This window comes from Peromyscus eremicus, chromosome 10, assembly GCF_949786415.1.
Source record: "Peromyscus eremicus chromosome 10, PerEre_H2_v1, whole genome shotgun sequence".
In the NCBI taxonomy this organism is placed as follows: Eukaryota; Metazoa; Chordata; class Mammalia; order Rodentia; family Cricetidae; genus Peromyscus; species Peromyscus eremicus.
In genome coordinates this window covers 57,491,856-57,517,593 of record NC_081426.1, presented here as the reverse complement: position 1 = coordinate 57,517,593, position 25,738 = coordinate 57,491,856, and the positions used below count along the sequence as shown (strand labels likewise).

The window sequence follows — 25,738 nt, the reverse complement described above, 5'->3', positions numbered from 1 at the left end:
CATTGGTAAAACGTGGAAAACAGCTTCAAATTTGGATGAAGCCAGACCCCTTTTGCTTCTTAAGATCATTTACTTGTCTTCCTTGTTTAGCAGATAGTTCAAAAGTGCTTGTTAGAGGGTGGCTGTATTAGGCAGAGTAACTCAAAATGAAGAAGTCTCACTCAGTTCCGGGTAACTTTTTTTTTAAGTCTGACCCAAACGGAAGTGAATGTGAGGTGAATCTCAGGAACTTGAAGTAGAACAGAGATGAAACTCGAAGCAGGAAGCAACATAGTATCAAGCTACTGGATGGAAACACATTTGTGTCATGTGAGTAGACATGACAGAAACCGCTCTCTTTAAACTATTTGTGGCAATCGTGGTCACATTCATTTTAGTCCTGCCGGAATTTTTCAAGACACCAAAAGGTAAGTAAATCATTGCAACCGAGCCCTCCTTTCTTACTTCAGAGCAAACTGTCGGCTCCTGGTGACAGACTAGATCTTTTTGGGTGCATGCTGTGTGAGCTGAAGTTCAATGTCTGAAATACCTCTAAGTAAAATGAGACCCCAATTTTAGTTGTCTAGCACAGTGACCTTAGGACTTAGTTATGGTTACAATTGAAAATGAAAAGAAATATTTAAAATCTATATTTAGATTCCAGACACAGGACTTAAGATAATACCGTTACGTGAATTTATTCTTTGAAACTGTTTCCTTCCTTTGGAATAGTTGTATGTCTGCTTTTACATTCTGGAACTATTTACTAAGGAAAATGACATTTATTTATTTTAAAATGATCAAATTCATTGGCTCACAAGTTAATTTACTGGCGATTTTGGAAAAATGGTAGTAATTTTAGTATTTTCAATATACAATAAAAACCTGATCGGTACAAATACAAGCAGTTACGTGTGCGCTTGTGAGCATCGGGAACGGGGCAAAACCCACTCTGAGAGCCCTTTAAAGAACTATTACATGATTGTCAAAACTCCAGGATAGAGAAGCAAAGGACAAGCAGATTTGAACTATTTATGTATCATTAAAAGATTGGAAAACGTTATTGTGGATGTTTAAGTGATAATTGTGCTCTTTAGCATTTAATAAGAAGAAAAAGAAAAAAAAGAAAACACTGTTCTATTACTAAATTGAAAGCATATAAATTTATTAAAATAGAGAAAGACTTATATTTGATAGCTTGCTGCAATGAATATTTATTGTTGCATATATGAAAAGCTCAGTATTCAGATAAAAATACTTTTGCTAATTATATTTGATGACATACTGCGATGATTATTTAATGTTGCATATTAAATGATGCTAAGTAGCCAGATAAAAATATTTTTGCTAAATAAACACTGTAACTGCAATTTTAAGAATGATTGAATTTAAAATTTTTTTCTTTTGGGTTTTTTTTTTTATATTGCTCAGATTAAGCAAGCATAGTGTATATCTTTGATGCTTATTTTCACTGGCTGAAAATGTGTCCTAAAGAAAATAGAATAAAGAAAACCTATTTTTAAGATATTTTGGGCTGAGAGTAAAAACACGTTTAGTAGCTATCTAAGCCAGGCCTTCACTGTGTTTATGTACCTATTACTTTGAAAAATTAGGTAATGAAAATCAGGTAATTGGCACACACTGTTTGCTACGTTGGTTGGTGCTTTGTGAGAGGTAGTAGCTCTAGAAGCTTATTACCGATTGTGGGGAGGAGGAAGGCAGAGACACTGTTCTTCTGACTCTTGAGTTCGTGCTAGAGTGTGACACCAGGAGTCCAGGACAGAGCAAAGGAATTCAGAGAGCAGCATGTTGGGAGTACTAGTGGGCCTTTGAATTTGTAAACAGAAGGAAGAGTTTGCAAAATCCACATCAGCTGAACCTCCTTGGCCCGATAGTGACGTGTGTGTCCTTCATGTTGTTGACACGTGCCGCTTACGATATCTGTTCTCTCAGCCGCCATGTTGCTTTTCTGCCTTCCCAAACCAGAGAGAGCTACTTCCGTTTCCTGGTTTGAGAACAGGATGATGAAATTATTTGGATATTTTTGGTTTCAAAGAGTTCTTATTGCGGAACGGCAAACAAAAATGTTTGTGAACCATTCTCCTCTCCTGGTGTCTTTCAGTGGTGGAAGGGATTTTGCTCAAAGCCACCACAAACAAAATGTTGTTATTGGGTAAACTGTTTCACACATGTGAAAGTAATAATTATGCTTTGTAATGGTCGATGGGTCATCAGGATTATTGCTATAACCTAAATAGATGTAGCCTTGTATTGATTAAACTAAGGGGATACGAATGTAATTATTTTATTCCTTATTTTTGTTTTGTGTTGTTTTGTCTGGGATAGGGTCTTTCTATGTAGTCTTGGCTGTCCTGGAACTTGCTATGTAGATGAGGTGGGCCTCGAACTCACAGAGAACCAGCTGTGTCTGGCTCCCAAGTGCTGGGATTAATGGCATGTGCCACCACTCCTGATCATTGATGTTAGTTTTTAATACCAATATGAGTTATCTTATGAAATAAATTGAATGGTCAATCAGTGCATATCATAAAGAGTTTGGTACAATTATTTAGATGATGAAGTGAGATTATTCTCAAAGAAGAAAAATGAATCTTGAGATTCTCAAGGCTAGTCTTAGTCTGTTAAGTACTAGTGTCTTTTCTTCATATTGTATTGCTCTATTCACTTTAATTTCTAGGATAAATATGATAAAATGATTTAACTAATGAATTACTCACAAATACCCTGTCCTTACCAGAACTCAGAAGTAATCTCAGGGTGGAACAGTGTATACATGAGGTTTAATACATTTGATTTCAAAACAATAAACTCTCTAAAGCCCCAAGTAGGAAATACAGCACCATATCATTTATTATCAAGAATACATCCAAATATTGGAATAATTATTAGTAGGAATCTTCAATTATTACATTTATGTAGTGTTGGTTATTTGGTCTAATTTTAAGAAGGAGAACCTCTTAAATATTGCTTTGCCACTTAAAAGGCTGCATTGGCAAGATAGCCTATTCTCCAGCAATGTTCTGAAATCCCCAGTTAGTTTAAAAGGCAGCCAGCACACAGCAGTTGATGAGCAGCTTGACCCACTTAAACCATATGTAGAGAATGGAGATGCAGATGGGGTGAGTGTATTTTGATTCCGTTTCTTGCAGCTGAGGAAACAATGTTGCTCCCAACTACATCACTGCTGATCTGCTTTTGTTGGATGTAAGGTTTAAGAGGGAGCCTGGGGGAGGGGGCTGGAGAGATGTCTTGTTGATTGTTTTTGCTCCTTTGATTCTTTTCTCTTTGTGGGCCTGCCACCCAGCTCCCAAATAAATCACACGCAGAGGCTTATTATTACTTATGAATGCCTGGCCTTAGCTTGGCTTGTTTCTTGCCAGCTTTTCTTAAATTATCTGTCTACCTTTTGCCTCTGGGCTTTTTTCTTTCTCTATTTCTGTATTTCTTTTCTTTCCTTCTTATTCTGTGTCTGGCTGTGTGGCTGTGTGGCTGGCCCCTTCTTTTCTTGATCCTTCTTCTTTTCTTGCTCTTCTTTTCCTCCCAGATTTCTTTTTCTATTTATTCTCTCTGCCTGCCAGCCCTGGCTATCCTTTTTCCTGCCTGGCTATTGACCGTTCAGCTCTTTATTAGACCATCAGGTATTTTAGACAGGTGCAGTAACACAGCTTCATAGTTAAATAAAAGCAACATAAAAGAATGCAACACATCTTTGCATCATTAAACAAATGTTCCACAGCATAACCCATTGTAACACATCTTAAAATAATATTCTACAACAGAGATAGCTCAATGCTTAAAAGCACAAGTCCTCAACATTTCTAGAAGACTTGGGTTCAATTCTCAGCACCCACATGGCAGCTCACAACAGTCTGTAACTCCAGTCCCAAGGAACCCTACACTGTCTTCTGAACTCCACAGCTACCAGGCATGCACACGGTACATAAACACACAAATTTTAAAGGGATACTTGGTTAAACCTTAGGTTGACCCTAATGATCTTTAATGGATTGTTTGCCTTATCCACAGTGTCTTGTGTGCTGGGAAGGTGAGGCTACCCAAAAGAAAGGCAGACTCCTAAGGAGTCTTCAGTCATGAAGAGAACCAGCTGTCAAGCAATTAGGTACCACCCTATAAAGAGTAAAATGAGTTGTAAAAGGGTGTTCTGGGAACATTAATGTTGTTTCCAGGCCTATGCTGGGAAGAGGTTTCTTCTGATTCCAGCTGCCAAGAAAAATAATAACTTGGCAGAGTTCAAATAATCCCCCACCATTCTTCATGCCTGCAGAAGCGCTTTCAAAGAGAAGTCATGATTCTTATTGATTTTCAAATAAAGTGTTCTCATATCAATATCTCAAAACTTTATAAGAGCCAACACGGCAGGGCATTGCAGAGATTTGCAGAGAGCAGGACAGGAACAGTGTGGATGAAAACACTGCTAGTCTAATTGCATCCAGCTGTTTGGATGTTGCTTACTTTGACAGTCAAACTTGCATAGAAAGTTCACTAGCTTTTATTTTCTCTTCCATGTTCCACTTTCTGGTGGAAATGGTAATAGAATGAACAGTAAAACCGAGGAAAGCCAAGGATGAAGGATCTTGTCTTGTGAATTTATAGGACAAAGCCTTAAGTCCACAGCATGTCTTCACTATATTTATGTCTCGGTTATTAAAGGCAGTGTATTGAGGGAGCTGCGATGAATGAAATGTCATCCTTGCTCTCAAACAGGCTACTTAATTTTCTTCTTATTGACTCCTTCATAAAAATTGAATCAGTTATTCCCAATAAGGTTTAGGACATATGCCTATTTAAATTTTGAGCTGGTGGAGGTCTCATTGTGTTGCCCAGTATGCTCTCAAACTCTTAGGCTCAAATGATTCTCCCACTTCAGCCTCCCAAGTGCTGGGACTACAGGTGTTCACTATTGCATCTGGCTCATAATTTAAGGCGTCTGTGTGTGTGTACACGTACGTGTACATATGTACGTACACGTACGTGTATGTGTGTATATAGTGTCTGTGGAGGGAAGAGGCCAATGCCAGACATCTCCTCTACGGCTCTCTACCTTAACTATTTCAGACAGTGTCTGTCATTGAACCTGAGCTTATGAATTGACTTGACTGATTTTCTAGTAACCTCTAGGGATACTGTTTATACAACCTCCAATCCTAGGGATACAGATGTGTACCACCATGCCTGTTTTTTGTAAGTGTGCTGGGGATCCAAAGTCAGGTCCTCATGCTTGTGTGGAAGACACTTTAATGACTGAGTCTTTTCCCAGACCTTTGGCTCAAAATTCATAAACATTTTAACAAATATGTGCATTTACATATATCAGGTAACAGGCTAAATATTTTTACATATAACTCACTTTTAACTGATTCAATATTTCAACTCAATGACTAGGAATATAGTTCAGTGGTAGAACATGTATTTGGCATGTATGAGGCTCTAGGTTTGATCTTCGTTATGTGTGAGTACACACATGCACACACCCCTCAGCCATGGTGAAGCACTATTATTCTCAAGACACACTAGTCTGAAAATCTCTATAAAGAAGGACAAAGGTTGGATGGATAAATTAATTTAGTCCTGACACTACTGAATTTTCTGAATTGCTGTGGTTTTAAGATGCTACAAGAGGACATGTTACTGCTCTGTACATATTTTAGGCAACATGTGCTGACAAACGTGCCGAAATCAAATGTGTCCATCATTCCTGAAAACTTGGCTTTATTGGCTGAGTTGTGATACCAGCAACCCTCGCCTGGGATGCTTCTGGCTGGCTGTCTCATTATGCGTTGGGGGCCGAGTGGCAAGTGCTTTCTTGGTGTGCCTATTTTTGTTGTTTTTATAGAAAATAATGTCATTTTCTTTAAAAATTATTTTTATTCATTATATAATGCTTTGCTTATATCTCTTTCACCCCCACTGTTCTTGTCCTTCCCTCTTAATGTACTTGTTCCTCTCATTCACCCTTTAGACTTCTGCCTGCTCATCACAGTCTCCCTTGTTCCTTCATGTCCCACATACACATATTAGAATCCAGAGTCTCTAGGATATAGAGAAAATGTAGTATTTCTCCTTCTGAGCATGCGTTATTTTGCTTAACATGATTTCTAATTCCATCTGTTTCTTTGGGAATTCTTCTTTACAGCTGAAGAGACCTCTGTTGTGTGTATATATATATCAATATCATATTTTCTTTACCCATTTTTCTGGTGAGGGGTATCTAGACTGGCTATTATGATTGGCGCATCAATAAACGTGGATGCACAATATCTTTCTGGTATACTGACTCATTCCTTCAGGTATATCTCCAGAACTGTTATAGCTGGGTCAAATGGTAGTTCTAGTTTTAGTGGGTATTTTTTTGGGGGGAGGGGAAGGTATATATATACATATATATATGTGTGTGTGTGTGTGTGTGTGTGTGTGTTGATGGTGGTAGTGAGACGTGTGTACCATGATACGCATGTAGAAGTCAGAGGACAATGTTGAGAGTCCATCCTCACCTTCTACCTTGTGTAAGGCAGAGTCTCTCTTGTTTTGCTGATGCACTGCTTTTTGTAGTAGAATATTATTTTAAGGTGTGTTACTTTTGTTTATATTGCATTTGTTTAACTCTATGAAGCTGTGTTACTGTGCCTTTTAAAAATACCTGATGGTCTAATGAAGAACTGAAGGACCAATAGCAAGGCAGGAGAAAGGAGAGGCGGGGCTGGCAGGCAGAGTATTCACAGAAGGGAGAAAAGAGATGGAGGATGGAAAAGATCTAGCAGCCAGAGAAGGAGGACTCCAAGGTCCAGCCACCCAGCTACACAGCGAGCCATGGAGTAAGAGTAAGATTTACAGAAGTAAGAGAACAGGAAAAGCACAGAGGCAAGAGGTAGACAGGATAAGTTAAGGAAAGCTGGCCAGAAACTAAGCCAAGCTAAGGCCGGGCATTCATAATTAAGAATAAACCTCTGTGTGATTTATTTGGGAGCTGGGTGGAGGGTCCCCAAAAAGAGTAATAAAACAAACAACAACAGCTTCCTCCAGAGTAGCTGGCCCACGAGCAGAAGGCGAATTCTGCCTTCACCTCCTATCTTGCCAGGGATGCTGGGATTACAGACAGGCGCCAGCATGCCTGGCATTTACATGGGTTCAGGGAGTTTGCACTGAGGTCGTCCGTCCTCGGTATTGTTTGGTAAACATTTCCCCTGCTGAGTCATCTCCCCAGCTCTAGTCTTTGTTTCTCAGAAAACTGCCGTACACACTTCCAAAGGGGCTGCAAAGGGGCTGTACCAGTTTACACTCCCAGGAGCTGGGCACAAGGATTCCTCTGTCACCACATCCTCCCCAGCACTTATTACCATTCATTTTTTTGGTGGGTAAGTCATTCTGACTGTGCTAAGGTAGAACCTCAACATAGCTTTGTCTGTATTTCCTGATGGCTGAGGATGCTGAGCACAAGTATTTATTGGTCACTGGATACTCTTCTTTTTGAAGCTCTCTGTCCAATACATTTACCCGTTTATTGATTGGATTTGTGTGTGTGTGTGTGTGTGTGTGTGTGTGTGTGTGTGTGTGTGTGTGTAAAGTTCATTATAGATTCTATATGTTTATCCCTATGTCAGATGTATAGTTGACAATGATCTTCTCCTATTCTGTAGACTGTGTTCACTCTTCTGTGCAGAAGCTTTTCAGCTTCATGCAATCAGGATGCCAGTGTGGCTGGGTTCAAGTAAGAGCCCTCTTTTGAGTTATAAACTGACTATATTGCCTGTATTTTCATGGGGCAGAAAGGGAGCAAGTGTTGTTTGTTTTTGAGTTCTTTTTTGGAGGGCCTACCACCCAGCTCCCATATAAATCACAGATGGAGACTTATTCTTAATTATGAATGCCTGGTCTTAGTTTGGCTTTTTCTTGCCAGTTTTTCTTAGATTATCTGTCTACCTTTTGCCTCTGGGCTTTTCCCATTCTCTTACTTCTGTAAATCTTACTTTTATTCAGTGGCTTGAGGTGTAGTTGGGTGGCTGGCCCCTGGAGTCCTCCTCCTCCTCCTCTGGCTTCTTGATCTCTCCTCCATCTCTTTTCTTCTCCTCTCCTCCCAGATTTCTCTTTCTGTATATACACTCCACCTGCCAGCCCTGCCTGTCCTTTCTCCTGCCTCACCATTGGCCATTCAGCTCTTTATTAGACCATCAGGTGTTTTAGACAGGCACAGTAACACAGCTTCACAGAGTTAAACAAATGCAACATAAACAAAAATAACACACCTTAAAATAATATTTCCCAACATTTCTTCCTTTTTGTCTAAATAAAAATAAAGGTTTTAACTTTAACATAGCAAAATTATATGTAACAAAAACAATTATCAAGTAGGAATTATATTTACAATATTTTGTCCATTTGTAGTTAACTATTTAGAAAAATAATTCATTATTTATCCTATCTTAGTGAACCCAAAATTTTATACCTAACTTACTTTTTATCATAATTAAGAAAAACTGTAATTATATTTATTTAGTCTTCAACTCCATCAGAGACCCAGAAGGATGTAATACTATCTAACAACAGAGACATTTGACTGCCTGGACAGTCACCCAAAGTTCCTCTGCTGTGTTGGAGTGTCCATCTTTAGCCTACAGGCCTAGAGTATCTGGAAGTCTTTTCTGAAGCAGAAATTTTGGACTGTCCTGCCTTGCTTTGGCAAAGCTCAACAGTCATTTTCCTGCGGGTCCTGCATATCCAGTCTACACAGCACACTGTCAGCAGCCAAAGGCAAGAACAGTTTCTTTGCCCAGTGGCTAACCTTTCCACAAGGAAAGCAAACTCCATAAGGAGTTTCTTCAGTGCCTATCATCTTCTCTGAAGTAAATTGGCGTTGCCAGGAACAGATGTGTCTCATGTCATAAAAAACTTTACATTAACAAAACATTTTAAATGTCATATTCTATAGGCCTTTGAAGTATTTGAAGACCATCTATCTAAACTATATCTATTTAACCTAGAAAACATACCTAATATATCTATTAATGGGATTGATATAAATGGCTATTGACCTATGTTTCTTGATTGTCTTATATAATTTATAATAATAGCTTTCAAAAATTACCTTATATTTTCAAATGAACTGCATAAGTACAATACCTTAAACAAGAGTAGAAACATATATACAATATGTGGTAATAAAAATAATATTACATTTTTATCAATATATAAAAATCCTTTAAACAAGAGTAGAAACAAATATGCAGTGTAATAAAACTAACTTTAACTTTGTATCAATATTCTATATTTCGCTAAATGATAACAAACATCCATAACCCACCAAATAACCAAAAACCATCCACATCCCCTAACTCTTGGGAATGTGGGCATAGTTTTTTCCATACTGCTTCCTGCTGTCTGTGGATGAAGTAACTTTAGGGTCCAGAGAGAAAATTTGAGATTAATGACCAAGTCCTGGGAAAACCTTTGCTGATAGATATCATCTGTCAAGTTTCAGGAGGTCTGATCAAACCCAATCCATATTAATCCTGAAGGAATCCATAGCCTCTCATTTCCTGTGCGAACAAAACTCCAAAGAATTTTTGATTTCCATTTGAAAAATATATTTTTTGATTTATTTTTTTAAAGTTAAGATAGCCCTGAAGTATCTATGTTGGTTCAATCTTGCAGTCCAGTTCACAGTCCCATGTGTCCTAGCAGCTGTCTTTTGCTTCCCAACAGTCAAAAGTTCAAAATCAACACAATAACAAACAGAATCCAAACTACCTGTGTATTTCCCATCTTACGTGGCTTTTTAAAAACTCTCTTTAAAGACTTTATTTTATAAACTATTTTCTTAAATGACTATACCTTTTTCCTTTTTTTAAGCTTATGTACATTGTAACCTGCTTAGAGGTTTTTTCCATCTGGATCTCTTTTATTGTACATCTCTAGTCTTTTTTGACCATACAAGCAAGCTTTGAAACTGTTAATCTACATCTGGATTCTCTGTTGGCTCTGCCCATTTCTTCAGTCATGAAAGCCAAGCCTAAAACCGATGTCCCTGTTGGAGGCAGGTGACCAAAAACTGCATCAACCTTCCTAGCTATGGAAGCCAGTACCTGGGCTGCCATAAGTGGCTTTTACTTAGCTTGTCATTTTTACTTAGCTTGTCATTTTTATTTATCATTACCCTGCGAGGTGAATAGCAGCACCTCTTAAAGGGGTCTTCTTCTTCTTCTTCTTCTTCTTCTTCTTCTTCTTCTTCTTCTTCTTCTTCCAGTTTCTCAGGCCCTACATGGAAATACACCTCACATTGGAATGCCAAAATGTTGTTTGTTTTTTAGCTCTTTTTTTGGGGGCCTGCCACTCAGCTCCCAAATAAATCACATATGGAGGCTTTATTCTTAATTATGAATGCCTGGCCTTAGCTTGGCTTGTTTCTTGTCAGCTGTCCTTAAATTATCCAGTCTATCTTTTGCCTCTGGACTTTTACTTCTGTAAATCTTACTCTTACCCCATGGCTTGCTGTGTAGCTGGGTGGCTGGCACCTGGAGTCCTCCACCTTCTCTGGCTCCTTGATCTCTTCTCCATCTCTTTTCTTCTCCTCTCCTCCCAGATTTCTCTTTCTATATATCCTCTCTGTCTGCCAGCCCTGCCTATCCTTTCTCCTGCCTTGCTATTGGCCATTCAGCTCTTTATTATACCATCAGGTGTTTTAGACAGTCACAGTAACACAGCTTCACAGAATTAAACAAATGCAACATAAACAAAAATAACACACCTTAAAATAATATTTCCCAACAAGCCAGTTATCTCTTTGGCCTCTTTTTACAGGGCACAAATTCTACTCTTTAGAATTCTACTTTTATGAATTAATCACCTCTACAGACTACACCTCCAAATATAATCATATTGGGACCAGAGTTCAGCATATGAGTTCTAAAGCGATACAAACAGTACATTTTCAGCAGTCAAAGGCAAGAATGGTTTCTTTGACTTCTACTGTTGGGTTTATTTAATTTTATAAGATGGTGCTAAATATAAATCTCTTTCCCAAAGAGATTATATCAGCAATGTTTCCAGTAGCAAAAATACTATTTACTGGGCTTTCATTGAGTATCATGAAGTTTCAAGAATACATATACTCTGATATAATCCATCTGTTTCTTACAAAGTTTACTGACAATTTGCTACCTGAAAAACAACTAAGGCATTAGGGAAACAAGACAGCCCAGAGAGGTCATCTGGCAAGCAATGGGGAAAATGTCTGGCTGTGGGGAAATTATTTTGTTTCCACTTTGGATGAAGTAAGAAATAAAAGAAACCTTTTCGAGAATTTATACATAGCTGGCCATGATATGGGTATTGAGGTCCATTATGTGTGAGGTATAAAAAGTCCAATACAAGAAGTGAACTGAAGGCCTTTTGGATCAATGGCACCATTAGATACCCAGCAGAGGCAAATACCAATATTCTGTGGAAGAAAAAATTTCTCAAACCAGTCTGCATATAATTCTCAATAAAATACCAAAGAAAATGAGATATTCACCAAAAAAAATCACAAAACACATGAATAATCAACAGACAAGAATCAACAGAAACAACAGACAGCAGAATCAGGTCTTTGAAGAATGGTAATATTAGAATTAGGAGATAGAGCATAAAGTAAATACTTTGTTGTTTCAGTAGATAAGAGAAAGCACCAAAAATATGAACGATAGGAAAGTACATTTGGACCTTTATCTCACACCACACATGTAACCAACTCGAAACAGATTAAAAACATTGTAAAAGCTACAACAACAAACATTGTAAAACCCAAGACTGTCAATCTGTTAGAAGATTTTTCTAACTGATTTGATCAGTCCCTGTCATGACTTTTAGAAATGCCCTCAAAAGCCCAGGGAACAAAGATTTAAAGATAGACAAGTGGAATTGCATCAAAATGGAAAAAAAAATTCTGAACTGACAACGATCAACACAGCTATGGACAAGAGAACATATTTGTAAGGTATAGTGTACAGGTGTATTCACCAATTTAACTACCACATCTTAACCACAATTAAGACATAACTTTCCCTCTCTCCAAGAAGCCCTGTCTTGTCCATCCCATAAGAGCCCCTCGACCACTACTACTGTGCATTTTTCCCAAATTCCATATAAACGGAATCATTGGTACATAGTCACTTGCGTGGCGTATTAGATTTGGCAACAAATAAACAAACAAACAAAAACCACTGCTATGATTCACCTGTGTTGCTACTTGTAGTTCCTTCTCTTGGGCACTGAGTGACATTCCATCATATGTCAGGAGTTGTTTTTAGATTTCACTCTTTGCTGGAAATGTGGATTGTTTTCAGTTCTCAACTCTTATAACATCCAAAAGCTACCATAAAAACTCACGTGCCGGTGAAACAGAAGCATCCTACCGAGTGGATATGTTTTTATTTGTGTGTGTGTAAATGCCTAGGAGTGAAATTCGGGGTCCATATGGTGAGCACATATTTAACTCGTAAGAAAAAGGAGGCCTGTCCCCCAATGTGGCTGTGCTGTTTTTATATTCCTATCAGTAACACATGAAAATTAGTTATACTCCAGAGCAGCATTATTTTGAAAATGGAAACAACCCAAGTGTTCACTGTCAAAGAGATGGATGAATTATGTAATATATTCATTCATAAGACACAACAAATTAACTACAGTTGCGTAAAACTAACATGACTAAAACATATTAAGAAAAAAAAGCAAACCACAGCAGAGTACATATTGTAATGCTAGACATTTGTATGCTCCCAAAATATTCTGTGGTGCAGGGGGTAGTGAGAATGCTCTAAAGGTGTTAGCAACAGCCTGTTTCTTAATTTGGGGACTGTGATACTATTATTTACTTATTTTCATTCTTATTTTTTGGGGGGACACAGTTTCTCTGTGTAACCCTGGCTGTCCTGGAACTCACTCTGTAGTCCAGGCTGGCCTTGAACTCAGAGATCCACCTGCCTCTGCCTCCCGAGTGCTGGGATTAAAGGTGTGTGCCACCAACACTTGCACCACCACTGCTTGGTGTTATTTTTATTCTTTAATGAAAGCATCTTGCATGAAACATCTTGTACAAATGTATGTGTGATATGTTCTGACTGTAAAAATTAAGGGAGGGGGAATACAATTCTTTAGTGTTCCGGTTTGCTTGTCTTTGAAAAGGAGAAAATAATTGACCTGGACCTTTGTCCTACTCTGTCATGTGTTTTCCTAGCTCTATTTAGGATTCTGCATGCTTCCTCAGAGAAGGTGCCAACCTGGTACTGAAGTAATCCTGGGGTGCATTTGCATCTCTCAGAGTGGGCAGGTAGACATCTGACTTCAGGAATATTAATGGAGGTAGTTAAGTTCACAAAATTTATGGAGATGAGGATATAGCCTGCCTGATGACTAAAGTGTTTGGGGAGAATGATTTATTTCTTAAAATTATACCAAGAAAGGCCGTGTCCTCTATTTATTCCTTTCCCAATAGAATTATTTAAGATTGAGGTTTTAAAACCTCATAAAGTGACCCGATATCCAAATATAAAAGGCATATCTTCGATTCTAGGAAGCCCGGCTGGTTGCTTATTGAATAAGAAGACTGCAATATTGACAGCAAGAATTTCTCACTCTCCTTTCTAGGTCATGTCATAGCAATATAAATTCAAGAAGCTAAAAATTTCACAAGATTAAAGTGCCAGTGAGCAAGATGGGAAGGTGACAGGAAATATGTTTTTCATGTGTTTTAGTAATACTGAGAAAACTATAAGTGAGTGTGCTCGATCAGTGGGTACAGTTCCGTTTTCCTCCTTTGGCGTTGTTACTGAAGGCAATATTATGTTGTAGTTACAAACTCATTACGATTTTTATTATACGTATATTACACGAGATAAAATTTATTTGACTATAATCGGTTTCCTCTGAGAAAAACCTTTATTGGCAACTCAGTTTTGAAATTTGTTCCCAGTTGGAAACTACATGTGAATGATTAGAAAAATGGTTTTAAATATAGAGGGCTAGGATCTGAGCATCTAATCTATTACATCATATTAAAAATCACTAGTAACCAAATGCTTATGGAATTACTATTAAAATACAAGCTTCACTAGTTAAAAAAATGCCTTTACTATCAGTCACTAATTGGGCTTCCTTTCAAGTCTGAGCCAAGGTGTTGAGCTAAAAGCAGTCACTTTAAAAAGCATAATAGTTGTTTCCTTGACTCTATGTTACTTAGAAATCCTAAACTACATGTTAGAGAGAAGATGAAGAAGCCACAGAAAGGTGGGCTTGGCCATGTCAATGATTTCACATATAAAAAGCAGCTGACGGTGTGTGAATCACTGGAAGATGCCTTATCTACTCCTTATTGTTCCTCACTGTCAAATGATCCTTCTCTATTACACCATGAGCTTGGATTTGTTTATACTGATTCAGTCACAGAGACGCCCTACCCCAGGCAACGGGTACATTTAAATTTATTTATTTCTTTACTTTTATTTTCTGTGCATTAGTGTTTTGCCTGCATGTATGTCTGTGTGAGGATGTCAGATCCCCTGGAACTGGAGTTATAGACAGTTGTGAGCTGTCATGTGGGTGCAGATTAGCTTGGCCCCTCCACATGTTTTAAATTTTTAATCTGGAATACAGGATTACATTTAACATTTTTGAAGTTTTTACTTTATCTTATGTATATGGATGTTTTGCCTTCATGAATGTATGTGCACCACATGCATGCCTGGTACCCAGAGAGGCCAGAAGAGGATGTCAGGTCCCCTGGAACTGGTACTACAGATGGTTGTGAGTCACCACGTGGATGCTGAGAATTGAACCCAGGTCCTTTGGAAGAGTAGTCAGTTAGCTCTTTAGTTTAGCTCTTAATGGCTGGACCGCCTCTCCAGCCCCAAAGGCCTGCATTTAAACAATCCACAGTGGTGAGGAACTGTGTCCTAACAGAAACACATGACAGAGAAGAACTGCTCACCCATGGCTGGAAACAAAACATTCCAAACAATGGTTCTCAACCTGTGGGGCTTGGCCCCTTTGTGGGTCCAATGACCCTTTCACAGGGATCACCTAAGACCACCAGAAAACACAGGTGTTTACTTTATGATTCATTTACAGCAGCAAAATTACAGTTATGAAGTAGCAATGAAAATAAGTTTATGCTTGAGGTCACCACAGCACAAGGAACTCTATAAAAGGGTCCCAGCATTAGGAAGATTGAGAACCACTGTTTTAAAGACTTTCTGGGAGGCCAAATAATAGACAACAAGTGTTAAGTGTTAGATCCTGCAACGCTACCTCGTAAGGAAACGGGGTGCTTACAAATGTGCTTAACAATTTTGATATGAGATATCCTGAGTCATGCATGTGGGCATGAGGTTTAATCACAAATGGCCTGATAAGAAAGAGGCTGTGACGGCCCTTCTTAGTTGTCAAGTTGACTGTGTCTGAAAGTGACCAAAGCCTAAGCTGCTGGGCATACCTATGAGGGACTTTCCTTGATTGAAAAAAGTTTAGGGAAAACCCACTCTAAATCTGGACCTTCTGGGGTGGAAAGAGCCACCTTAAATCTGCCTATATAAAGAACCTGGAAGAAGGAAGCTTGCTCTCTCTGCCTGCTGGCAAGTCTATTCCTTCCCTGGCATTAGAGCCTACTCCTTTGGGATTCTGGCATATACTGAAGACGAGCTGAGGCATCCAGCCTTGTGGACTGAACAGATGCTGGATTCTTGGACTCCCTATCAGTAAACATTGTTGGACTAGCTGGACCACATAATGGAGTTTTTATCTGAATCTGTCAAATGTTAATGGACTAGATATCATTAATGTAATTTTTGGCTGTATATATTGTATATACTTATTGGATAGTTTTTTTTGTATTAGTTATAAGCCTTTTTAAATTTTAGACAAAAAGAGAGAAAATGTGGTGGTATTGTGTTCCCCAAAATATTGTGTACCTTAATAAACTTATCACAGCCTGTGAGCCACTCTAACAAATCTTACATACATACATACATACATGCATACATACATATATAGTCATTCTATCAGTTCTGTATATATGTATGTATATATTTTATCAGTTCATATATATACATATATATAGTCATTCTATCAGTTCTATATCTATGTATGTATACATTCTCTATCAGTTCATATATATAGTTATTCTATCAGTTCTGTATCTATGTATGTATATATTCTATCAGTTCATATATATATATAGTCATTCTATCAGTTCTGTATCTATGTATGTATACATTCTATCAGTTCATATATAGTCATTCTATCAGTTCTGTATCTGTGTATGTATACATTCTATCAGTATACACACACACACACACACACACACACACACACACACACACACACACAGAGTCATTCTATTAGCGACATTCTGTCAGTTCTGTTATTCTAGAGAACCATGACTGACACACAGAGTCAAAGGGAACTCTGTCAGAGCCAGGAGAGAAGGAAGCAGGGACACAGGAGAAAGCATTGTGATTACAGAGACAGTGGTGTCTGTATAGAAACCAAGGAATGCAGGCAACCACCGGAAGTTAGAAGAGATCAAGAAGACTCTTCTGGTGACTTCAAAGCTTGTAGACTTCAGGATTTCTGACTAGTGACATTAACATTGAACTTCTGGCCTCTCACACCAGGAGAGAGTTTTTCTTATTTTCAACAGCCAAGGTTGTGGCACTTTGCTCTAGCAGACTTAGGAAACAAACACAGAATTTTCTCTCCCTTCTTCAGATCCATGCAATTGACTATTTTAAAATGGAGAGATCCAGAAAAACTGAAGATTTATCTGTCAGCTTTCCCCCCAGTGGCTGTAGAGATTGGTTGCTGGCTAAGAGTGCTTACTTACTGTTCTTACAGAGGACCCAAGTTAAGCTCCCAGGGCCCATGTCAGGCAGCTCTAACTTTTCCAGGAGTTCCTATGCATTCTTCTGGCCTTCATGGACACACACATGACATACACCACACCCAGACACACATAGACACACACATACACCACACACACACACACACACACACACATAGACACACACATACACCACACACACACACACACACACATAGACACACACAGACACACACATACACCACATTCAGACACACATAGACACACACACACACACACACACACACACACACACACACACACTTTAAGAAGTTCCAGAACAGAGGATGACTAAAATCCTGTTGTTTCTAGTTACTTCCCTACATGGATATTTGTTCTATGAAAATTAATAAGTTTAAAAACAAAATGCTTCAATGGAATAGATATTAATTCATGTAAGAACAAACATTGTCACAGACAGACCATCATCTGCCTGAACAATGAAGAGCTTATTTTATGTTTATTTAAATGTCAAAACCTCAAAATCCACAGCTAAAGAGAGCTTTTTGTTTTTTGTTTTCTTTGCAGAAAGAACACAAGAGCTCGCCTGCTGGGAAGTGTGTTTGCTACCCAATCTCACCTATCCGCTTCCCTCCTTCAATTTTTCTTCTGTGGCTTCTCTGCAACCGGCAGAGGAAACACAGACTGTTATGGGAATCTTTCCAAACTACTCCAGTTCCCCAAGCTTCGCTGAGATTTGCCAAGGCATCACAAGGGGATTTTCGATGTGCTCTTTGTGTTTGGTTTGCAGATCCAACGGAGATTTCACTTCTCAGGAACAAACATCAAAAGGTAAACACGAAGGAATAGAGTAACATTTGCTAAGTCTAAATGAAGTCATTCCGAAAAAAAACATCCCAGGGCTGGAGAGCTGGCTCGGTTGCTAAAGCATTTCTCACCCTACAATGTAAAGAACTGAGTTTGAACACCAGAACCCACATAAAAACTGGGCATGAGGCTGGACAGTGGTGGCGCACGTCTTTAATCCTAGCTCTGCGGAGGCAGAGACAGATACAGACGGATCTCTGAGTTCGAGGCCAGCCTGGTATACCGAGTGAGTTTCAGGACAGCCAGGGATACACAGAGAAATCCTGTCTCGAGAAACCAACCCCCCAAAGAAGGAGGAGGAGGAGGAGGAGGAGGAGGAGGAGGAGGAGGAGGAGGAGGAGGAGGAGAACAAGAAGAAGAACAAGAAGAAGAAGAACAAGAAGAAGAAGAACAAGAAGAAGAACAAGAAGAAGAAGAACAAGAAGAAGGAGAACAAGAAGAAGAAGAAGAAGAAGAAGAACAAGAAGAAGAAGAAGAACAAGAAGAAGAAGAAGAAGAAGAAGAAGAAGAAGAAGAAGAAGAAGAAGAAGAAGAAGAAGAAGAGAAAAAGAAAAAAGAAAGTGGGCACAGAGGTTGGAGAGATGGCCCAGCAGCTGAGACCTTTCAAAGGACCAGCATTCACATCAAACATCTCACAACTACTTGTAACTCTAGCCCTGGGGGATCTGATACACTCTTATGGTCTCTGTAGGCACTGCACTTATGTATACATATGTGAACAGAGATGCATAATAAATATTAAAGAAAAATAAAGGAAACGCTGGAACGCTGGAGAGCCTGCTTGTAATCCCAGAGATGCTGAGGTGGGAGGGGGAGACAGGCAGATCTCTGGACGATCAGTGGCCAGACAGCTGAAGCTACTTGGTGAAGTTCTAGGTCAGTGAAAGCCCCTGTCTCAGACAGAAGGCAAAGGCATCTGAGCAATGACATCCAGGTTGTCTTCTGACCTTTGTACGCATCTGCATGCTGAATGTACTATGCACACACACCCCCCACTCCCTACCCCTGTCACAAGCATTCTGTTTTAACATCTAGGGGCACTGGAACACTCAGTGGTGTGTCTTTTGATGAGAGATTTCACAGGGCTTTGTAATGTTGATCAATTCTAGTTTAATTTATTGCAAACAAAATGCTTGTTCATAAAATCCATCAGAATGCCAGTGTAGTTCATATGCATTTGCTAGCTAAAAGGATAGCTGGTGTTCTTTTTGAAGATAGTGAATGTTTAAAAAGCAATTCTAAGTAAATACCTAAGCATTCGCCCACTGAGTATGAGTTGTCATTTTGTCTGGCTCTTCAATGGGCTTCTTGAGGGTCATGTCTTTGCCTTGGTTTACTACTGTATCCCTCCTTTCGGCATCATGCCTGATGTAAATCATAGTAGATACTCAATAAATATTTGTTGAATGAAGGAAGGATCAAACAAAAGGATAATGATATATTCTCTGCAGCGGCTAATGGGGCACTGCATGTCACCATAGCTTCCACTATCAACTTGATATAAACCTGGTCACGTGGGAAGAGGGAACCTCAACTGAAGAATTGCCCCGCTCAGATTGGCCTGTGGCCATGTCTGTGAGGCATTTTCTTAATTACTAATTGATGTGGCAGGTCCAGCCCATGGTGGGTGGTATAGTCCCTACTTGGGTAGTCTGAACTATGTAGGAAGGGTAACTGAGCAAGCCAGGGGGATCCAGCTAGTAAGCAATATTCCTCCATGGTCTCTGCTTCAGTGTTTGTTTGCCTGCAGGTCCCTGCTTTGAGCTCCAGCCCTGGCTTCCCCCAGTGATAGACTGTAACCTGTAAGCTAAATAAACCCAAGTTGCTTTTGGTCATGGTGTTTAATCACAGCAACAGAAAGCAAATAGGGCACGTGTGTTATGAGATCCACATATATGATGTAGTTAGTTCAACTGAATCAAATCGATCACTGAGAAACAAGCAATTCTTTTACAGTTGTAAAACATGCTGGTGGCCTCAAGCCTCAATATCAGATCACCACTACCACCACCACCACCACCATCATCTTCTTCTTCATCATCATCTTCATCATCATCATCATCATCATCATCATCATCACCATCATCATCAACTATTCAGCAGAAGTGCTCCTGTCTCACTAGTTACTGAACTTTTTTTATTCTTTGAGAAGAGGAACATGATTTCTCGGCATTGACTTTGGGCAAAATTCTTACTCCTGTAGTCTTACAACCATCCACAGATTCTGCCCTCAGTCTACAGAAAACAAGTTGGGGCAATATCTCTACGATGATGGAAGACTAGGAAGCTTTTAAAAGCAGGTGGCTGGTAGACGTCACTGCTCTGTTGCCTCAAACATAAGTGAACAGGGCTTTAAAGTGTGTCCCAGTCACTCTGGCTGCGTAACAAATCACCCCATGGACAGTGGCTTGAAATGCAGCAATCCCCTCCTCCTTTCTCTTCTCTTCTCCCTTCCGCTCCCTCTTCTCTGCTCTTCTTCATCTTAGTTCTCCCCTGACCCCCACCTCCTGCTTCCTCTCTCCCTCTGGATGAGAAACTCGGAGTGGGTACAGATGGACTTTTTCAGGCTTGGGGCGTTTCATGCTGTGGCAGTTAGTGAATAGATGCAACATTCCAGGGGAACCAGAGCAGCTGGGGACAGCTGAAGTCTCCCTCTTCACATAGTCACGTACAAGAGTGAAGATCTTCTTTTTTAAAAAAAACATTTATTTATTTATTTATGTAAGTATTTTGTTTTTATCTGTGCCTACAGAGGCCAGAAGAAGGCATTGGATCCCCTGGGACTGGAGTTACAGAGGAGGTGATTTGCCATGTGGGTACTGGGAATTGAACCCGGGTCCTCTGGAAGAGCAGTCAGTGCTCCTAACTGATGAGCCATCTCTCCAGACCTCACTTTTTCTTTATGCATTTGTCTCAGTGGACATTTAGGTGGCTTCCCTATTTTAGCTATTAAGACTGTGGGAATACAACTATGTCTTCGAGATCCTGATTTCAGCTCTTTTGGGTATGTGCCAGAAAGTGAGCTTGCTGGAGTAAATGGTGTTTAGATTGTTCAGTTTTGGAGGAACTTATTTACTATTTCCCAAACTGAATGGATCATTCCCCCCCCCCCCCCATAATGTTTATTTATGTTGGTTATAGAAGTCACACTGACAGGTGTCAGGTCATATCCGACTGTGGTGCTGATAGCACCAGTGAGACTTCGCTCTGGATTGTGTTTTCTTATTAGACACTCTGCAAATAACCCTTCTTAACCTCTTTCTAGGTCTTATCATGAGGGGATCAATGGAGGTGAAGGCAAATGACGTTTACTCACCTTGTCAGCATTTCAACGTGACTGTCGCTCTTCTAGTTGACGCCACGAGGGAATACAACACTACCTGTACCCCTGAAACCCACCCTGGAAATTCCACAACCATAGATGAAGAGCCAACCAGGGAAGATTCTCTAAACCACACTTGCGGGATTATGGGAAACACGAGTAATTGTACTCACATTTCCATGAGCCTAGAAATGGCTGTGAAACGTAAGTTTGAAAGGATCAGAGGGAAAAGGAGAAGCTGGGTATCCGTACATAAAATTAAGAAAGGGCTGTGAAAGTCACCAGTGGTCAAATAGCTAAAGAGTTTCATGGCTGAAACAATACCATTTGCTTTTCTTTCAAAATGTGTTTCCATGGGACTCAGCCATAATCCGAGACAGAGGCAGTATGTCTGGGTTGTGATTTGAGGATATCCTAGGATACCCGCAGCATGCCTGGTGTCTGTGCTTAATGGAAAGCCAATACCCCTCAGTACTCAGAGGTGGGAGTTCTCTTAGAAGGTGAATGTCCACACATGATGCACTATTAAAGTTGCCTTTGGGCCAGGTTAACACATCCTCTCAGAGCTGACGCAGCTTGGGTGAGCAGAGCTCTCTGATGTGATGCTGTGCAGAGTAGGCACTTGGGGGGTCACTGGCTGTTTCTGAGGGGGAAGCTCAGACATTTGAATTCTGCTCAAGGCTTATTAAGTTCCTTGCACCCTGTTCTGAACCCCACAGTTAATATTTTCTGCCAAGCAGTGTGCCCTCACCTCACTCATAAAATCTATTATTAGAAGGCATTTTATGATATAGGCATTTAATGAGTGCCTTCTGTATGTCAAGCACCAGGCCTGGATGGGGGCCCAGAGTCAGACGAACATAAAACCAGAGAAAGGAATCACACAGAAACAAGTGGCCCCCTGGAGCTGCAGGTGCCCCGACAGAACTGTTTGCTGGGCATTTTGGTACTCCAAAAGAATGGAAGCTTTTCCCATCACTTTAGAATGCTTTCCTAAAGCTGAATCATTTTAAAGGTAGTTAATATTTTTAAATCATGCTTACAGCAAACATCGATATATAAGGCGTAACCTCCTCAAATGATACGATCAGCTGGGGACCAACGGTTCAATCACAGGAGTGTCTGGGGACATTTTCCATCCAGGCTGTAACACTGGCAGAAACCAGGGCTGATCGCTCATCTCCCTGACCGCTCATCAGCTCAGCCCGGTTCTCTGTCTCAGCCTTCCCATCTCCCTTGCTCCTGCCACACCTTTGTTAATTTGAGGGCATGTTTGGGGGCTGTGTGGCCCCTGACCAAGATGATTAATCGCACACAGCTCTGCATCTAAGGCTACTTTGTGGCGCTCTTGATGTACAATAAGGAAATTGATATTGGCATCACCTGGAAGTGAAATTAAATGCCAGGATTTTGTATTAAATGGATCCCTGGGAGCTACTTGGCCAATTTCCTCATTTAGTAGCTTCATTTAATATATTGGAAAAGTGTTCAGGAGAGCAAGTGTCCCTGTTACAGTTAAAGCAGCAAATAGCTTTTCTGTTAAAGGCATACACCACCACTTGGCCTTTTATCTGATGCGCGATCTCATGATGCGCTATCTTATTGCATTGAATTTTTGTATTTTATATATATTTCTTTGTGTGTGCATGGATGCCATGGCACACGAGTGGAGGTCGAAGGACGACTTGCAGGAGTTGGTTCTGTCCTTTCTCCATGTGACTTTTAGGGGTAGAACTCAGAGGGCTGGTGAGTGCCTATGCTTGCCATATTTATTGATTTTTATAGTGCCTAATTTTTAAAAAAAATTTTTTTTACAGCTGTCACTTGTTCTGTGAAGATCACTTGGTACATTTTAGTGCTGTTAGTTTTTATGGTTGGCATCATCCTCATCATCCACAAAATACTTGAGGACCACAGGAGAGTGCAGAGGTGGCAGAGTAAGTACTAAGAAATAAACCTGTAGTGGAATATAAAGGTATGCTACTTTTGTTTATGTTGCATTTGTTTAACTCTGTGAGGCTGTGTTACTGTGCCTGTGTAAAACACCTGATGGTCTAATAAAGAGCTGGACGGCCAATAGCAAGGCAGGAGAAAGGGTAGGTGGGGCTGGCAGGCAGAGAGAATAAATAGGAGGAGAAATCTGGGAGAAGAGGTAGAAAGAAGTAGTCAGAGGAGGAGGAGGAGGAGGAGGAGGAGGAGGAGGAGGAGGAGGACTCCAGGGGCCAGCCGCCCAGCTACACAGTGAGGCATGGAGTAAGAGTAAGATTTACAGAAGAAAGAGAACGGGAAAAACCCAGTGGCAAAAGGTAGATGGAATAATTTAAGAAAAGTTGGCAAGAAACAAGCCAAGCTAAGGCCGGGCATTTATAATTAAGAATAAGCCTCCATGTGTGACTTATTTGGGAGCTGGGTGGCAGGCTCCTCAAAAGAGCAAAAAACATAAACCCATTGTCACATGGCTTTGCCCAGGGAAACATGTACAAACACTTGTTCACCCTACATTTTTAGTTTGGTTGGCCACTTACTGTGTACCAACTATGTGTAAATGCTGGTTCCAGATAATCTAAAAGATTGAAAGTATAGAGAAGACGGTAGCACCACCATTCATGGGCCTTTCTCCTACATGGATGGGCAAATGGGCAAGAAGAAGGGCAGGATGAAGAGGAGGAGTTGTTGGGATGGTGGCTGGGAGGGCTTAGTGGAAGTGAGGACAGAGAGAGGCCAAAGATGACATGGTGACACTTGCAGAGTTAAAGACCTCAAGCAGAGTGGTCTCTAATGACAATATGACTGTAAACAACCATTAATAAGTATAGGGGGTATTGGTAAAGTTTGGGCGGGGCAGAACTAAAAGGAGTCTTGTAAGTCAGGATGGTAGGAGCAGTGTTAAACAGTCTAATAATTAGTATGACCTGGGCACTCACCTATCAGAATGGGTTGTAAGTGTATGGGTGCATACACTGGCTGCATATCAGACTTGATCGACTGTTTTTTGTAAGTAGTTGATCTGTTAAAGACAGTATAAAAAGCATCACTATGATAATAGGCTCTTAAGGCATAGAGACTCGAGTTGGATCCTCAGATTACCTCCTATAGCTTTGAGTGAGTTACCATCACTAAACATGGCTTTCCTCAACTGCCCTACAGGGTACTTGCCTCTACCACATGGAGCTGGGGTAAAGGCTGAAATAAAGAGATCATGCAAGGAGTTGAACAGTGTCAGGGTACAGCTAGTTCTCTCTCTCTTTCTCTGGGTTTTTTGAGACGGGTTCCTCTGTAATAACCCTGGCGGACTTGGAACTCTATTTGTAGACGAGGCTGGCCTTGAACTCACAGAGATCTGTCTGCCTCTGCCTCCTGAGTGCTGGGATTAAAGGTGTGTGCCACCACTGCCTGGCTTTGTCTTTTTTTTTTTTTTTTTTTTTTGGTTGGCACAGCTGGATCTCAATGAAGGATTACAGTATGACCAGGCACATTCACTTCTTAGGCTCTTATGTTCTTTGACAGGCAAGGTTGTTATAAGTAATGTTCACCTGCAGACGAACAAGGGTGCCATTGATCCTCTGGTTTAAGACTTGGTTGCAGGGATTTTTAAGAGTAGTTTCAGATCAAGTCTTATCTCTGATACGTCAGTAATCAAGGCCTGCGGTGTCATGGTTAATGGCACGACCATGTTGTGTATTTGCAGAATGACAATTTTCACTAGATGATCAAAGTATGTGTCCTGGAAGGCCTTAACCATCAGCTTGACACAGCCAAGAATAACCTCAGAAGGGAGTCTTAAGGTTGCCCAGATCTGATTGGCCTTTGGGCATGTCTGTGGAGTAGTGGAGTTGTCACGATTCCTAACTGATGTAGGAGGGCCAAGCCCACCATGGGCAGCACCATCCCCAAGCAGATGGTCCTGAACTGTATAGGAAAACTAGCTGAGTATAAGCCACTCTGCAAGTTAGCTAGTAAGCAGCAGCCTCTGTGGTTCCTGCTGACTTCCTGGCTGTGAAGTGATACCATGCAGAATAGTAAGCAGGACTCCCTTGATTCCCCTCAAGGCTAGAATGTGACCCAGAAGTATAAGACAAATAAAACCTTACCCTGTTTTGGTCTTGGTATTTGTCATAGCCACCGATTGAAGTCAGAGCAGTATGTAAAAAGTACTATTATTTTTGGTTTTTGCATGTAAAGGAGGAAAACTCGCAAACTCAGGTGATTTAGCAGTTTGGTCCAAATCAACACAGTTAATAAAATGCCAGAGTAAAGACTTGGTGTCTGCTAGGCATTGAAATCTTTGTTATTTTAAGCACATGTGTGGTAGTTGAAAATAATCCATAGTTCTATGTTCCTTGAGCCATTTTTCATATGTGAATGCAGATTAAGAAAGAGAGATACAAGGTAGGAAAATACCTAGAAAGACGTGGGAAGTACCTTAAATCTTCTCAAGCGTCTGTCCAGACGACAAATTTGATGGCTTTCAAAGGTTTTCCTTGCAAGTTGAAGCATATAGAGCAATAAAAAAAATCACAATACTCATACCACTAGATACAATTAATCTGCAATGCTTCCTAAATATTCTGCATATCATATCCCTATAGATAAAAATAGTATTTTGTAAATACGGGCTGGTGCTTTTCATGAGCAGATGGACATAACCGTATTTATGGTAGTGGAGAAACCATTACTTTTAG

The 25,738-nt window shown here is 40.1% G+C and overlaps 1 protein-coding gene across 1 annotated transcript in view; it reads left to right on the top strand.

The window, feature by feature from the left end:
- Nucleotides 1–247: 247 nt before the first annotated feature.
- Nucleotides 248–25,738, top strand: part of Tmem156 (transmembrane protein 156) — a 36,784-nt gene continuing 11,293 nt past the window's right edge. Inside the window, exons 1-4 of the mRNA XM_059275070.1 lie at nt 248–407; nt 17,435–17,698; nt 21,000–21,260; nt 22,874–22,993. Coding sequence (XP_059131053.1) covers nt 320–407; nt 17,435–17,698; nt 21,000–21,260; nt 22,874–22,993 — 733 coding nt within the window. The 5' untranslated portion in view covers nt 248–319. The remainder of the gene's footprint in view (nt 408–17,434; nt 17,699–20,999; nt 21,261–22,873; nt 22,994–25,738) is intronic.